The 18170-nt window shown below is 41.4% G+C and overlaps 1 protein-coding gene across 1 annotated transcript; it reads right to left on the bottom strand.

The window, feature by feature from the left end:
- Positions 1–236: 236 nt before the first annotated feature.
- Positions 237–755, bottom strand: LOC110076185 (FANCD2 opposite strand protein). Its single transcript, XM_073003789.2, has one exon. It carries the CDS (start codon positions 753–755, stop codon positions 237–239), a length of 519 nt encoding a protein of 172 aa, XP_072859890.1.
- Between the last annotated feature and the right edge of the window lie 17415 nt (positions 756–18170).

Raw genomic sequence — 18170 nt, 5'->3', positions numbered from 1 at the left:
ATCTCTCTGCAAAAGAATCCAAAGTGCTACTCTGAATAGAATACAGGTATGTCCTCCATCCTGGTGGCCAGAATTTGACTGAGGAGTTATGGAGAAACTAGGAAGTAGGCTGACTTTTGAGGCACCTGCATGCTGATGTCACTGAAAGAGAAGAGGTTTCTGTCCGGGAATAGTCTTAATAATTCTTTGGCAGGCAAGGATCATGTGTGACTCATCCTTTCTCAGCTATGGCAGCGTTACCGGGAATGTTGCAGGGCAAAGGCACACTTCTTGTAGGCAGCATAAAGCAGGAGGATGGCACGCAGCATTTGGCGGCACATGGCCATCGCTAGGCGCACTTGTGGTTCCTGGAGCCCACGTGGTCTGTGCTGCTGCCGGCCGATGACTTGGCAGAAGGCGGAGCGCTCTGAAACCCTCAGGGTACCAGTCCAGTGCGGAGGCTGTGCTGTCACGAGATGCCCAAAGATGGAGTCAAGTCCTGTAAGCCTCACAGCTTGAGGCTTGTGCACAGCTCCAGTGCAACCCTTGGTCTCTCCAGCAGGTGGTGGTTTGGCTCCAGGCTTTGTAGGGGGCACCAGCCCTTGGTTGAGCCCCTGGAAGCCAAGCTGCACCTCGAGGTCTGTTACAGTAGCTGGGCTGTGCCCACCTCGAAAAGGGTGTTTAGTGGTGCTGGGCTTGGGCACGGCACCCCGCAGCCATTGCAAGGACTCATCCAGGGGGGACCAGGGGGCCCAAAGCTGGTACCCATTGGCCATGGTCAGCACTGCCCTGCCACAGCCACCTTGCTCTCCTCAGGCTCCTGTTGCATCTTTGCTTAGCTTGGTGCCCTTGGCAACCCATTATGAGCACACATTCTCCCTGGAACACCGAGGCAGAGGCAGTGTTCTACAAGCTCCTCCTCCTTGCTCTCAGAGGATGGCTTGTCCTGAAAGAATAAAATGTTTCCCAATGTGTGTTTACATCCAGATGTTGTCTCCTGTGAGAAGAAGGGCTCCTCTCATTGATGGAAGCCTTTTGTTCCAGGGGTCTGTGTGGATGAAGATTTTAAAACAAGCTATAAAAAGAGTATTGTTTAGTTGCCTTTGAAGTATAAGCCGCAGTTGATGCATTTGTGCAGTTTGCTACTACCATTTCCAAAAGACTCGGACCTAAATTCACTTGTTATTCATAGCCAGAGTACACCTATTGGCCAGAATTGTATCAGTTAGTGCCAGTGTCATAAGTAAAATAGTACAAAGTGCAGCAGCAAATTGGTGCCAGTTGCTGTTCGTATCTTTTACTGCATTCCTACCTGGCACGTGAAGAGGGATACAAGTGGAAACTTGTTAGCTAGTGGCAATTTGCTGTGACAATTTATGCCCGTGTACTTACACTAGTAAAATAGAAGGGGAAGATATGGAGGCAGTGGCAGATTTTACTTTCTTGGGCTCCATGATCACTGCAGATGGAGACAGCAGCCAAGAAATTAAAAGATACCTGCTTCTTGGGAGGAAAGCGACGACAAACCTAGACAGCATCATAAAAAGCAGAGACATCACCTTGCCAACAAATGTCTGCATAGTCAAAGCTATGTTTTTTTTCCAGTAGGGATGTATGGAAGTGAAAGCTGGACCATAAAGATGGCTGACCACCGAAGAACAGATGCTTTTGAATTGTGGTGCTGGAGGTGACTCTTGAGAGTTCCCTGCAAGGAAAACAAACCTGTCCATTCTGAAGGAAATGAACCCTAAGTTCTCACTGGAAGGACAGATCCTGAAGCTGAGGCTCCAGTACTTTGGCCATCTCATGAGAAGTAAAGACTTTCTGGAAAAGATCCTGATGTTGGGAAAAAGTGAAGGCAAGAGGAGTAATGGACAACAGAGGACGAGAAAGTTGGACAGTGTCATTGAAACTACCAACATGAATTTAACCCAGCTCTGGAAGGGAGTGGAAGACAGGAGGGCCTGGCGTGCTCTGGTCCATGGGGTCACGAAGAGTTGGAAATGACTTAACGACTAAACAATAACAACTTACAGTAGTGAAAGCCAACAGGATTCTGGCCACAGAATCCACTGCATTTATGTAAGAGCTGACTAGTAGGTTCCCACTGATTCAAAGGGTCTACTCTAGTTCAGACTAATAATTGATTTTCTGCCTTCATTTTTGAAGCCTGTTGAAAGCTGAGTTTATTTGAAAGCTATAAACTACAAATTCATCAACTACAATGTACCGTACTTTGCAGATGCTATAAATGAAACCATATGTAATAGCTCAAGCTCTACAAGGATCTTATCTCCTGTATGGCCCTAAACCAGGGGTCTCAAACGCAATTTACCTGGGGGCCGCTGGAGGCAGAATCTGGGTGAGGCTGGGCCGCATCAGGTTTTCCACAAGAAAAGCTTTGTTTAAAAAAATTCCAATCTTCAAAAATCTCTTTATTTTTATTTTTAAACACAAAATAAGATGAAAAAAAATAAACAAATTAATAATTAATAATAAAATAAATAAATTTATCAGTGATGATGATGATGATGATGATGATGATGGTGAAGCGATTTCATTGTGAAGCGGGGTTTTCAATGCATTTCAATGGTTTTTTTTTCTTTCGCTTGACAACGATATCACTTAACAGCGATTTTAACTCAACGGATTATTGTCATCAAGCGGGGCACCACTGTATATATAATTCCACTTGGTGTCACTGTCACATTGAAGTTTCAATCAAGCGTTTAGCCAATGTATGGCAAAAGTATCAATGCATGGAGAAAGTCATTTCTGCTTCTTTTTCTTATAACCGCAGCATGGCGATTGGCAGAAAAAAAGCCCGGTAGCTTTGTTTTTACACCCAGTATTCATGTCTTTCATGATGACATGAACACCATGGCATTTGTAGATGGTAGAAAGTACCGAGACAGCGAACGCAAAAATGAGAACTGCTCACGGACTGTTATCCACCATGCTGTTGTTACAGGAAAAAGAAGTGGAAATGACATCGTGCTATTATTGATGTCACTTGTTTTGACTACATTTACATCATATAGAAATACGTATATGTAATGTTCATTGTGTGAGGCAGTGCAAATAGCGCATTTCAAATAAAAAAACAATGGCCCACAAATAACGGTGCAAGCGTATAATTGGTCCGGTTTACCGGGGACTCTTATGGCTGATGAACAGGTGTCGCTATGTGACTGCACACTACATTAGGCTGCATTGATTTCCTTACTTTTCTTTTATCCTGCCACATACACATCACTTCGATTTATTTTGTCAGAGAGAATGAGAGACCTCATATTAACTCTCTAAGTGCCATTGATGTGTGTGCGTGCGTGCATGTGTGTGTGTGCGCATGCATGTGCGTGTGCGTACATTTATATATACAGATAATGTCCCACTGGGCAGCAACTTAAAAAAACTTTTTTTGAATTGTTGTGAACAATTCTGTGTGTGCCCAATAGAAACGAGGCACAAACTGTCTGTGTGTGCCCAATAGAAACGAGGCAGCCAGCCAGGCATGGAAGAAAACACTCCATGGCAACACTGCTGTAACTTTCACTCATTGAGAAATGTATCTCTGCTCACATTAAGCCTGGCCAATGTCCTGCCCCAGAGAGCCATATACCCCACCGTGATTGGTAGGTTCGTTCAGTGTAAAGTGCCATACATATCAAACTTGCAAGCCACACTAACATTAAACTTTCATATTAAGGTGGGGCCCAGAAACAATCATCCGTGAGTTTGAGACCCCTGCCCTAAACTTACAAGACGATATTTGTTGATAAAAAGCATTTCCACTATTCACTTTTAGTTACTGCACTTGGTATATTTCTGAGACTTGGACACAGGAATACAAGTCACTGCAGTACCAGACAAGGAAGAAAATGCAGTAGTAGTAGCTGCTCTTTTACAAATAGTGCAGGATTGGTGGATTCCAAATGCCATAGTAATAAGGTAGACAAAAGCTGGTGTTCTTTGTATTACTCAGAATCCCACCACCATTCCTATGTGGTCCAAGTTCTGCATTTATTGCCCCACCTTTCAGTTCACCTGCTACATATAACCCGATAGATATTTATGTATGTGCTGTGCTTCTCCTAGTATATGCATTTCTACACACATAGTTTTTATGTGTGTGTATTGTATTTTTAAGTGTTGTATTTTTAAGTATTTCTCATTTTTACTTGTGCACATTTACTTATAATTTGAAAATTTTGGAATTTGAAAATAAAACCAAAAGATCTGATACTCAAGGTTTCTTCTAACAGTGGGAAGCTGTGTAACTTTTTCCCCACCAAAATGGTCTTGCAGATGACAAAGTGGACAATTTCATTTTAAAAATCTAGGTAAAGCAGATTCCTTTCCCTCCCTTACAGAGGTGATGATCATATAAACTGCTGCAGAAAAGCTGTGGGATCAGCTTTAGACAGAAAAACAGTTTATTTCCTGCAAAAGCTGAAATAGAGCGTGGCTGGAGAAAAACACTAGGTCATAACTGTTGCAAATTATATCTAGCTTCATCATGATACTGATTTTCAGCTTTACATTGAAGTGCTAATATTTGCTCCAAATATAATGTCCAAAATGGTGCTATAGATAGGGATGTGAGGAAATCTCTGAGATTCCGGCTGAGATTGGCCGCCGTGCCAAGGTCAAACACCATGTCAGGGATTCTTCAACCTACTTGAGAGATCTCAGCTGTGCCATGAAACCAAGTTGCCAATTGTACTTTTGCCATCATGATTGTCACAATTTGCACAATATATTATTTGCATAAGTGCATCTGTTGCGTTTTTACATTTGTGAAGCTAATTGTTATATGTGCCATTAAGTCACTCCTAAGTGGGCGATCCCATGAATGACCAATCTCCAAAATGTCCTGTCTCCCAACAAGCCTCTGCTCAGCTCTTGTAGACTCAAGCCTGTGGCTTCCTTTAGGGAATCAATCCATCTCGTATTTAGTCTTCCACTGTTCTTGCTGCCTTCAAGCTTTTCCAACATTATTGTCTTTTCCAGAGAACCTTGCCTTCTCATTATATACCCAAAGTAGGAAGCAACATTTTTGCCTGTAAAGATAGTTCAGGCTCAGTTTTATCTAGGACCTGTTTGTTAGTCTTTCTGGCAGTCTGGGGTATTGCCCTTCGGGGTCCTAGTCTTCTTCTGATTTCTTGGCTGCAGTCCCCATTTGGATTGTGATCGAACCAAGGTATACAAAACCTCTAAGTACATCAATTTCTTCATTGTCAGTGTTACAGCTTTCCCTGCAGGAGACCATTCTGTCTCTTTTTATTATGTCCTAATGGTGGCTTTTTGCCCAGAATACAAGTTACACATGAGGACAAGCTAAGGGCACACACAAAGACATACTGGTTACGGTAATTACAAAGACACCCTGGCACTACTTTTACTTGTTCATATAGCAAAGCCATCATTCATGCATTCCCCAAATCAAGCATTTAATAGAAATATGCAAGAAATCTGTTGTGAAAATGAACAGTTTTTCTCTTGTGTTGAGGAAAGGTGGGAGAAAATGATGTATTCTCATTTACTGTGTGAAGTTGGGTCAATCCTCCATGCAATGTTTGATACAACCATTGGAGAATGAATCCTGCTTCAGCTGACACATTCAAATTAGATGCTCTGAAATTCTCCCTGAGTGTTTGAATTTTTTAAAAAAGTTTCTGAATACTTTACTATTTTGACTACCCAAATCATTTGTGAGAGCTAGTAATCCTAGAAGGTCTTGCTGAGTTTCATGAAGGTACACACTTCCTAATATGTAGGAAATGAGCCAGCATTGCTTTCTTGTAAACACTTGGTAGTCCACAGGTGGAATGGAGCAGTCAAGGGAATATTTTGATATATAATCAGAAATTCCAATATGATACAAGAGGAAAATCAGTCCCTTATATCAGTAAATCAGCCTTTCCCACCTGTTGTGCTGGCCAGGGTTTCTGTGAGTTGTGGACCAAGAATTCCTGGGTTACCCAAGGTTGAGAACCACTGCCTTATGTCTACACAAAATATAAAGGAAATCAACATTTGGCATTTGAAGAAGGATCACAGGGGGCTTGAGGCCTCAAAATCTATTTCTTCAGAGATTTGCTGATTTCATGGTGCTCACAAAATACAGCAGATGGGTCCTGTCCAACTTAATGAAAGGATTAGGACTCACTGCCTTAACAAGAACATATGTCTATTCACAATAGCGACGAGATGTATTTATTGGCAGATTATTAACTCTGCAGTTTTAAGGAATGTGTGACCTGTGCCCTTTAATATTGTATGGAAGCTTTCAAGGAATAAAAACTGATCCACATTCTTTTTATCAGTCAAAAGCATCCAAGCACAAAGCTGGAGAATTTTTTTCATTTGGTTGCTAGTGGGAAATGTTTGTTTTCTTTCTGTTCAAATAGAGAATATATATTCTCTCTCTCTCTTCACACACACACACACACACACAGAGAGAGAGAGAGAGAGAGAGAGAATATATACTATACATACATATATATATATTTTCTACATATCTATATATCTATATCTATATATCTATCTATCTATATATATTCTACATATCTATATATCTCTCTATATATTCTATATTCTATTGATTGATTGATTGATTGATTGATTGATTGATTGATTGATTGATTGATTGATTGATTGATTGATTGGATTTCTATCCTGCCCATATAGACCAAAAGTCTACTCTGGGCAGTTTACAAATTTTAAAAACAATAAAACCAAAAAACTTATATTATAGATCCAAGGTGGTGAAAGTATAAGAAATTAAGATAGGGCAGGACGGAAAGCCTGCAGAAAAAGCCAGGTTTTAAGTTTATTCCTGAATACACCCGGAGCAGGCAGACTTCCACTGGCAAGTTGTTCCAAAGTCAAGGGGCCACTGCCGAGAAGGACTGGTTCCTCGTTCTTTCCTTCTCAACCTCCCTTGGCATTAGGCCCATCAGCTGCCCAGCCTGACTGGAACGAGTGTCTCTGGCAGAACTGGGTGGGAGAAGGTGCTCTGCCAGATATTGAGGTCCTAAACCGTTTAGGGCTTTATATGTAATTATAATAACTTTGAAATCAATGCGGAAATGAATGGGCAGCCAATGCAAGGTGGCCAGCGTGGGGGAAATATCTTGGTACATTTTCACCCCTGTAAGAAGTCTGGCCGTCACATTCTGTACCATCTGAAGTTTCTGCATCAGTCTCAAAGGCAGCCCCATGTAGAGCGCATTACAGCAGTCTAATTTTGAGACTACGAGCACATAATCAGTCCATTCACCTGCATCCATTGCTGAACAGTCCCCAGGCAGTACTCAAGGGACGAAACAGCATCCACTGTTGTTGGAAAAAAGGAGATGTAAAACTGAGTATCATCAGTGTACTGATGACACGAAGCCCCACATCCCCTGATGACCCCTCCCAGCAGCCTCATATAAATGTTAAATAGCATTGAAGAGATAATCAAGCCCTGCGGAATCCCACAATTGAGGCTCCATGGGGCTGAGAAACTCTCTCCAATCTGCACTCTCTGGGACGGTCTTCCAAGAAGGAATGGAGCCAGGCAAGAGCCTGGCCATCGATTCCCAATTTGGAGAGCCTCCCCAGGAGAATACTGTTGTCAACGGTATCAAAGGCGGCTGAGATGTTGAGGAGGACCAGCAGAGACACACACACACATATATAAAACACATATGTTCTGATGGCAGAAAGTGAGGAGGAATTAAAGAACCTCTTGATGAGGTTGAAAGAGGAGAGTGCAAAAAGGGGTCTGAAGCTCAACATAAAAAAAAACCCCAAGATCATGGCCACTGGCTCCATCACCTCCTGGCAAATAGAAGGGGAAGAGATGGAGGCAGTGACAGATTTTACTTTCTTGGGCTCCATGATCACTGCAGATGGGGACAGCAGCTATGAAATTAAAGACACTTGCTTCTTGGGAGGAAAGCGATGACAAACCTAGACAGCATCTTAAAAATCAGAGACATCACCATGCCAACAAACATCCGCATAGTCAAAGCTATGGTTTTTCCAGCAGCGATGTATGAAAGTGAGAGCTGGACCATAAAGAAGGCTGACTGCTGAAAAATGGATGCTTTTGAATTTTCTTGCTGGAGGAGAGTCTTGAGAGTCCCCTGGACTGCAAGGAGCACAAACCTATCCATTTTGAAGGAAAGCAATGCTGAGTGCTCACTGGAAGGGCGGATAACATATAATATATGTGTTTGTTGGTGTTTAGTCGTTAAGTGGTGTCCACCTCTTCATGACCCCCATGGACCACAGTACGCCAGGCCCTCCTGTCTTCCATTGCCTCTCAGTCACATATATACCTCTCAGATTCATCTAGCACAAAATATTCTCTTCTTGAAGCAGTGTCCTTTATAAGGCTGGACTGCCAACTGCTTATTTAGGATGTAATAACATGGCCATTCAGCCTGCTGTATGGACCGCTGTAGGAACAGGTTGGTTTGCTCCTTTTGACAGTGATCACACTACACAACCTCTGGATCAAACCAAATTGTACCCAGAGCATTCCTACTCACACCTTTCTGTTCTCTGTTAAGTCTTTCTACTTTTTGTGTGAGAGTATGATCTCTCTTGTTTGATACTGTATGTTTCTAGCGAGTGTGATCACTGGAAATGAGCCAAAAGTGATCTTTCCTCATATCTGTTGATATCTTGAGTGGCTGAAGAAGAGAGGCACCTCATGATATTGCCAAATAAACCATTTCCATGGCTCTGTGGGGCAGCCAAGAAAGTGGAGAGGAGGGGGAGTGAGTACTGGGCAGCAAATATGTGCTGCATCCCTTTAAAGAAAAAATAGTATGCAAGAGATAATGTCTATGGTGACTTCTTAACTTGTGGCAATTCAGTTGCAGACGTTAAAGCATTTATTCAACTATTAGCTTGAGATGTTTCACTACTCATCCAAGTAGTTTTTTCAGTCTGAGGAGAGTTGGTAGGAGATCCCTGATACAGTGGTGCCTCGACTTATATATTTGGAACGGTGGCCATAAGTCAAAAAGTTTGTTAAGTCAAAGCACCATTTCCTATAGGAATGCACTGAAAACCGATGAATCCATTCCAGCAAAAGAAAAAAAACATAAATAAATAAATAAATAAATAAATAAATAAATAAATAAATAAATAAATAAATAAATAAATAAATAAATAAATAAATAAATAAATAAATAAATAAATAAAAACACTGCAAGTCCCAAGTAGACCAATGCCAGGGATGGGCAGGCTGGCTTCCCGCACCTGGTGGCAATCTGCAGCTGCCCCCCCACCTCTCCTTCCTCCTCCTGCTTGGCAGAAGTAAAAAAGTTCCCTGACCCCCTGCTCTAACTGTTGGGGCAAAAGAGCTACAAAGAAGCAGCCTTTTTGCCACCAAGGGTTTGAATTTCCCACCTTTTTCCCCTGCCTTTTTCTGTTCTTAAGTCAAAGCTCCGGCTGCAAGTCAAAGGAAAATTTTGCGGCCGGAGCTGTTCGTAAGTCAAATTGTTTGTAGGTCAGGGTGTTCATAAGTCAAGGTACCACTGTGTATCCTCCACATTGGTTTCACTTCTCCCTGGTCTGAATAGGCTCATTAGATGGACAATGGACAAGGGGTGAGTCAAAATCCTACCTCTGCAGTCCTTCTCCACTCATTGACATGGGTCCTTACCAGTGCTCTTTCTGGTGGGTGTGGTCCTGATCTTTGTGGGAAACGGATGAAAGAGCAGCATGATAAATAGGAGACAGATTAAGGCCTCCACCCCTGATGAGAGGGATTTTCTATAAGCGCATGTACGACCTCCCTGACCCCATGACTCAACTTCCAGATAACCTTACATGGATGACTGAGAATCTTCACAACTATGCAAGATGATATTGGGCATTTTTAAAATCTGCATTGTTAGCTCTCTTGGACCCTAATTCTGGGAGAAAGATGGTAGAAGTTGTAGTAGTATTGACATGTGGAATAGCAAACGTTGAATGTTAATAATTTCTGAGTTCTCCATTTATTTTGTTTTCAATGATGATCTCTGTAATCTGAGAAAAGTTTCTAATCTAAAAAATGCATGTCTTGTTCCTGTAAAATATTAGCCTCTCGTATTCTACTCAGTCTACTAGTCTTTTTAAGTTTTCCCCTTCTTATCTGATAAGTACAGTGTATGTCTGAGAAACACCTGTTTCTGCCTTTTTTAGCTCTCGCAGATGAATGTTCCTTTAACAATGACGCTGCAGTCAGCATTGTTGATTCCTGGAGGCAGAATTATGTCTTCCTGCTCCCCAGGACTGTATTTCAGACAATAAAGCCTGCGAATTTGTAGATTAGTGTATCAAACATCAGAAGTGTAGCAAAGTGTGTGAACAAAATACAAAAAGTGTTCCTGTTACAAAAGCTGGAAGCTCAATAAAGATAGCAAAAGCACTGCTAATATTGATCCATTTGAAGCATTCATAGCTTTTTCTATTCTATATGAGATCAGAAAGATTGATCTGCACAAATGGGACTACAGCCAGTTAGTTCCTGGTTTTAAAAAATACAATAGTGCTTGCTTCATAGCTAGTGAGATGCAGGAAAGCAGCATATAGAAGCATGCATTCAGACTGTATAAATGAAAAATTATCAAATTGTTGCCATATTTTCTTAATTCAAAACTCTTTTTTGTTGTTAAAAGGTCCTAAAGCATCATTATCCCTACAGAGTGAGATCAATGTGCCTGGATGAGAAACTAAAGTCGGTCAGAACCATTCAAGCAGTGTGAAATTGACTCAAAAAAGGTGGAAATAATGAATTCCCCACTGTACATACTAGAAGAAATGTGGTGCTTTGATGAATCTAAACCAGCAGAATCTTTTGTCATCCAGGTATGTGTGCACGGCCAAATGAACCTCTGTGGGTGTGATTCAATGAGCTCATACAGCTAATATAGTTTAGTGCTGTTTCCCAATCATTGCTGAAAGTTCTCTGCTCCCCATAGCCGACAGTAGGATTTGATTGTTCCATACACTTTGCAGCTAGAGTTAGGGCCGACTCTGGTGCAGGTTCAGGAACCTTCATCTAAGAATTATCCTGAAAAAAAAATCTCTGCACCCTTTGTTGCCAGTAATCTCTGCCAGATGTAGATTTCCAGGCAGATGTAGCACTCACACTTCAATAGAATCTGGGGCACTGGGAGGATTATGTGTTTTTTGGGGGGAGGTCACTAAAATGTGCAATGAATCTAAGAATCGCTTGCATTGTGAAATTAGCCTCCGGTCATAGAGACATTTTTATATAGGGTAGATACTTATACTTTCAGTACTATATGACTTGTGAAGACAGAGATCACATTTCCACCAAGTTGCAAGGGAAGAGAAAGAGCTGGAATGTGGTGGGAATAAAATAACCAAGCCTCAATTTTAGCGAATTTGGCCCCATAATTCAGTTCAATTCAATTTATTGTCATTGAACGTATATACACCATATACACATACAATGAAATTCACAAAGAACACTCAGAGATCAGACCAAACACACACACACCCTCATAACAAACCCTAAATCTCAGAACCCTTTAAGGGAAGTGACATTCCCTATAACTGCTGCTCCATTTTCACATGCTAAAAGAGCAGTCCCAACAAGAGAGTTTGCAGATTTGCGAGACTGATATGCACATATTTCTCTAAAGTGCAAAACATAAAATGGTGATAATTGTTTCACAGAAGGAACATTCAGGGGGGCGCTTGTGTCTTTCTGAGCAACCGCCCTGTTGTTCTGTGCTTTCAAGGTGGGTGGGGAAGAAAAGCACGTGTTGCCTCTGAGTTGCACTGGAGGAAATATCTCTTGTAGAGGAGTCAGAATCCTCGACAGGTTTTCTCAATCAGAAAGGAGGGGTTAGTGAAATTTCTTCAGATTCCACCTTGCAAAGGGCAGGTCCTTGTCCTTACCAGGAGCAAGTGTTGTGACAGATGTTGTCACTGCTGGAGGCCTCTGAGCAAGTGAACATATATATAATGTCAATCAGGCCTCTCTTTCTCTATTAGTTACCTAAATGCAATAAATTCTGTTAAAGATTGGTAGGATTTAAAAGCCAGCCTGTGTTTACAGATAATGATTCCTTCCCTCTTGTTTGGACAGTAGGAGAGCACTTAAGAAACAGTAGTATGTAAGAAATCATAGCTGTTCCCTTCTCATCTCTTTGTCACCTGGCAACAGTGTGTAGAAGCCTAATTTGAGCACAGTTGATGCATATCTGTAAAATGTCATTTCATACGGCTATGATACCCTTGCCTATTCCTCCAGTCTTGTGAATAACACTGTATGTTGGTGGAAGGCTACTGATCTCACATTTTCTGGCTGTTATTTCTCCTGGTTGTCTTTCTTTTCTTGGCAGAAAATTCAATACCAGTAGAAGACAGCAAATTCCCCACAGTGGATTATATTCTTCCATAGTTATTGTCCTCATGTTCACACCATACACAGTACACAGAATGGTTCACACCATTCCAGCTGTGGGGAGCTCATAGATCAGGATGAAGCTACTTTCTAAAGGACTTGTCAAAACCTGAAAATATCAGTGGGATATTGCATTTCTGTGTCCATGATTCAATACCAGAAAATAGCTTAATATTGCTGTGCAATTTTGTGCTCACATTACCAGCAGGGAAAAGGATGTGAAGCTTTTCTTAGCAAAGAGCAGTCTTGAATGTTGACTACGCCAACGTCAGCATTCAAGACAGTCTACAGTAATACTTCCCAACTTTGAGTCTCGAGATGTTCTTGGACTTAAACCCTAGACACCTTCACCCCTAGCTGCGCTAGCCAGGATTTCTGGGAGTTGTAGTCCAAGAATATCTGTGGACCCAAAGCTGGTAAGCACTGATCCCAACCCTTGTGAGATACCCTCTTGTGCTTACTAGCATTCACAAAAAACATCAAGCAAGGAAAAATCTGAGAACCTGGCTCCTTTTTTAATCAGTTAACCATCTGTGACCCAAACACAAAACAAATGCTGCAATTGCTGGCAAGGCATTGCCTTTGGCCGGCGCAATTGACCCTTGCTATCCACGCGGGATAGAGCGAGGCTGCGTTTAAATCTCACGAGACTCTGTGAGGGGCGGGAAAGCCCTGGGTATTTAAGTGGCTTTCCCTCTCGCACTGCCCTCTTCCTTTTTCGTGCTGTCAGAAGGAGAGGATCGAGCTGCCTGGCTCATCTTTTCACTGCATCAGCTGTTCCTGACGGACGGGTTTGGAGCTTCGTGATAGGCTTACTTCTTGACTGTCCATTGTTTAATTCAGTTGATTTATGGTTGATTCAAGCTTGCTTAAATAAGTGTTCTTTTTTAAAAAAAGAATCATTTTGTTTAGGGTGCAGTGGCGGCGGGTGGGGCAGGAAAGGCAATTTTGCTTTTAAACAGCCCAGAGTCTAAATGGTCTTTGGGGAAGGTGAGGAGGATTCTTGTGGACGGATCTAAGACAGACGTTTCGTAAAGGCAATAATAAAAGGAAAAAAGAAGTAGGAGGGGAATAGAAGGAAAGAGCACAGGGGGGCTTATTGGGTGTCCTTTAACATGTCACTGCTAGTTTGGGGCTTGATTGTTTTGGTTACTTATGTCTTATGGTGTTCTTTCTCCCCTGGACCATTTTCAGTCCGTTAGTATTTAGGCTTGGGCTCCCATGCCTGTAATTTTGCCTTTGTGCCATTTTATTCTTGTACCATCTCGTTTTCTGGCGCCATTGTGGGTTTAATATTTTGTGTGTAAATTTAATGGCTGTGAGCCTCTTGCACTGGTAGGCAAGGTTTGCCTAATGTTTAAAGTGCTACCATAAAACTAAAATAATAACAATAAATAATTAAATATTGGAAGGTGTGAAGGACAGGAGGACAAGAGTGCACTGTCTCCTCCAGAAGGCAAGAACGCTAAAAGGGAGGGAGATGAGAGGGAAATGGCAAAGGAGAAGGAAGATCAGGAAAGGGTTAAAATAGAACTGTGCCTGTCAGAAGAGGGGAAGGAGAAAGGGGAGGAGCAATGGATAGATGTACGGGAGGACATAAAAACTGGAACAAGAAAGAGAGAGAGGAGAAGAAGCAGGAGGATGTTAGTAACTTTCTTAAGGACTTCCCCAATTTGAAGGTTGGTGGCCTATTGCCAGAATCAGTATCGGGGAGAGAAGCAGTTACCATTAAAGAAACCACAGAATGGGCAGTAGTGGTGTACCTGAGGGGACGCGGTCCCTGGAAGAAGGTGGTACGGCCGGATTCCACCTTCAACAAGCCACCCCCAGATGGGGATTTGGCTTGCCATCCGTGCTGCAGCACTATATACGCAACATGGAGCGCACCTCTGAGAAGACCCAACGACAAGGAGAGATTTGGACCACCACCCCAGTTCTGAGGAGAGACTCTGGTTATGACAATTACGATAGAATAGATGGACAGTTAAACAATTGGGACTCGTTCATTCCCACAGAAGTTGCTATTGATACACCGTTGTTGAATTTGAATAAAAATTGTTATGGTTTGAACAACTTGACTCCGCCTGTTTCCGCACCAAAATCAGGACTGCCTAAAACTCCTAATGAATCTTTTGACAGAAGGACGATCTGATCTGATTAGAATTGATTACAAGTGTTGAGTAGGAGAAGTAAAGGAAATTAAGAAGGACTAGATAAGTAAGTCAAAATAATAATAGTAACAATAATAACTAAATAATAAAGAATAAATAACTCCTAATTAGATATATATTAAAACATTGATAGAAATAATAAGAATATTACTTTAGGCTAAATTGTTTTTGGCTAATTGATAATTACGTAGTTCTTGTTTCATTATTATTTAGTGTATGAGCGTTAATTACTGCTACAACTAAATAGCCAATTTCTTGAACATATATTTCAGTTGACTGGTTTTAAAAGTGAAATTTAACAGCAATTAGTGGATTATAAATTGATTATATTTAACATTATTTAAAGTTACCAAGAGTGTGTTGTGCAGTTTATATTAGGAACAGCTGTTTGTTTTGCTACTGGTTTATTAACACCTGGTAGGTATAGATTTGCACACTTCATCTGGGGCTGCCTGCTGAATAGCTCAGTGGTTTAGGTCTATGGCTGTGCATTCAGGCCTGGATTTGTGAGTAATGAGTAACTGGGTTTTGTGGTGACTTTTCTTGCCATTGTTTTTACCAGTACCAGATATGGCCTCAAAATTAAATTAATTATAATAGCATTTACTATCAATTAATATATACTCTGTGCTCTGGTGAATGCCGTGCTGTCTTCTGAAGATGTTGGCCACAGAGACTGGCAAAACGTTAGGAAGAACAACTTTCAGAACACAGCCAAAGAGCCCAAAAAACCCATAACAACCATTAGATCCTGGCTGTGAAACCCTTCACGAATACATTTACAGAATAGTTAGACGTAGGTGGTGTTCGGGCACCTGGCCTGATGTATGGCATCAGGACGGCAACACGAGAGTTCTAACTTTGTGGAATTTTCCAATTGTTGGGGACTTCCAGCTTTGGGCTGACGAATGGTTAATCCAGTTGTCCATTTCTGGTCTGACACCTTGGCGGTTTTTTATATTGTGAGCAACCTTACATTGCAATCAGAGTGGGTAATGAGATTGGATAGGGCCTTTACATTGCAATTTAATATTGGTGCAGGCCAGCTACATTCCAGGCATTGACAACAGAATAGCGGATGCGCTATTGTGCAAACAGATGGAACTGTTCAGGGAGCTACCACCTGCAGTGGAAGGCAGGAGGGCCTGGCATGCTCTGGTCCATGGGGTCACAAAGAGTCGGACATGACTTAACGACTAAGCAACAACAACAAAGTATGGGAGGGGGTATAAAACAAACCCACCATCCATGGTTGTGAAGATTCCTTTACTGTCATCTCTGCTACACAGAGTTTGCTAGACTTTTAGAGGATTAACTGAAGATGTGATTGTACAGGCAACAAGTGTGAAACAATGGTGTAGTGATAAACACTGGAGTTGTCATAACTGTATGTATACACACATGCGCACACCAAAGAGCAGGACTATAATACACCAATATCCAAAGTATTAGGATCTGTGTGGTGCAAGACTGAATGATTATCTGGGATTAAATATGATTAATCTCTGTGGTGCTTATGTATGACCGCATAGGTTCAGTTTATATAAAACGCTGATTTAGCAAAATAATCTTTGATCAGATGAAGTGCAATCTTAGTTTTAACTGGAAGTGCAGATATTTTAAAAAGTATTACAATTTATTTGGCCCTCAGACTGATGACTCCATAACAAATATTTTGAATGAACAATCTGGTGATGGTTTCATTTATGATATTTTACCAAACTGGCCAGGTTTGCATAACAGCCTTGTAGAGTCTCACTCTTGCCTAGACATGTATGTGCATGCTGGAAACTGTTTTAACTGGAAAACTTGTCAGGGCAAGGACAAGTAGTGGTTAAGAAGAGTGGGGAAGAAGAAATAGCCTCAGGCGTCTAAAGGGGAGACAAGCCTCCAAGAGGAAATGGTAGCAATATAGATTTAAACAACTGCGATCAAAATTACATTTGAGACAGGAATACTCTAGTCAAAGAGTCATCTCACAGGATAGCCCTCCTGTAGGGCGGCCAGATTAATTAAATTGCCTTCTCTTGTCTTTATGGTAGAAGAATTGTCTTGAGGTCTGGGAAAGCAAGCATCCAAGAATGGTCTGCCCATCTTCATCCTGTTTAGAAAATGGTGCATTAAGTCCATTGTCCATGGATTAGTGAGATAATGATCAAGGCAGAACAGTACACATGATTAAAAAGGGGCCAGATCACTGGTCAGCCTAATGAGAAACCATATAAAAGACATATAGTAGCCATATTAGAGTTCAAGTTCCATTCCGGGAAATGTTCTGGCATGAATCTTCTTTCTGTATCTATCTTTGCCTGAACCTTCCAGCTGTTGCCAGATGGAATTCCAACACTTCACAGCTCCAAGACAGTTTACCAAGACTAAGGAGTTCACTTACCTATCTTCTGGGAGTATTTTCCCCACACATTGGTGGTGGCCCAACTGACCTCTGCTTTCCTGTGTGTAGGTCATTTAGGGAAAGATTCTTCCCTTGAACCCTCTCAGCCATGACAGTTTGCTTCTTTTCAGCCTGTATTTCCTCATATTAGCTATATATTTCATTGTGAATCTGTGCTATATTTAGTTCAATAAAATTCCCCTTATGATTAGCTCTGTGTATGATATACTAAGCCCAGTCTGTGTCAAGACACACTGTTGCTACAGTTCAGAGACCTTTATGGGCATGTCTCCAACCATATGTGAGTTCATGCATACCTGGTAACACATATTAAAATGAAGGATTTCAACATTTTGCAAAGTATTATCTAAGTGCTTCGGCAGACAGTGTTCTCACTCCACAGGAAATTTGACACTGCCCAGCTTCACACTGGCCAGCTTTGCTGATGTCACTGATCTGTCATACCCTCATGGCAGCCTTGGGAATCAGTTCTGAGTACATAAGTGTCGGATATAAAAATTTATTCCTACAGGATTTCACTAAGAGAGTTCATGCCAGAAAAAACTGGCACATCCCTGCTTTCTTTTGAAATAAAGGTTTTAGAGGTAAGTAAGACAGAACAGGCTATCTTATACGTATTTCATATTTCCATCTTTCACTAAAAAAACTAAAACCGAAAAGTTCATATTAAAAACAACTGGGCTGAAAACAGTCCATGGCATCTCCCCCTCTGAAGTGTTGGTATGATTAATTCCATTGTAGACAAATTGTCCAAAGAATTTTTTACTGAACCTTCCTAGCTACAGTTCCACAATTCATAATTTTACAGCACTTTCTAAAGCTTTCCTCCTTATCTAAGAGTTTGACTAGACAGTCAAATTAGCCCAGCTTGGATCATGCTGGATTGTGGTGTGTTATTTGAGGTGGTATTTGCATCCACATGTAAGAATTAACTGTACACTGTACCTCAAGTGACTTTACTGGGTCCTTCTTTCCCTTTAAAGGGTAAAAAGCAGAAAATTTTAAAACAGGAAAATTCCCCTGCTTGTTCCCTGCTCTCTCCTCTTCTGTGCTTAGTTTCAGTTGCTTCACAATCTCATGAAATTGAAAGCCTCCTCCTGCTTCCCCAATGGCATATTGCATCATTGCTGCCTCACAAGGGCTTAGAAAAAACAAAAAAAACAAAAAAACAAATTTG

The sequence above is a fragment of the Pogona vitticeps genome, chromosome 6, assembly GCF_051106095.1.
Source record: "Pogona vitticeps strain Pit_001003342236 chromosome 6, PviZW2.1, whole genome shotgun sequence".
NCBI lineage: Eukaryota > Metazoa > Chordata > Lepidosauria > Squamata > Agamidae > Pogona > Pogona vitticeps.
The sequence above is the reverse complement of the archived record's forward strand: the minus strand, read 5'-3'. Positions and strand labels throughout refer to the sequence as shown.

Bases quoted from the DNA above. Each gene is read 5' to 3' on its own strand.
- LOC110076185 (XM_073003789.2), bottom strand. From the start codon at position 755: ATGGCCAATGGGTACCAGCTTTGGGCCCCCTGGTCCCCCCTGGATGAG.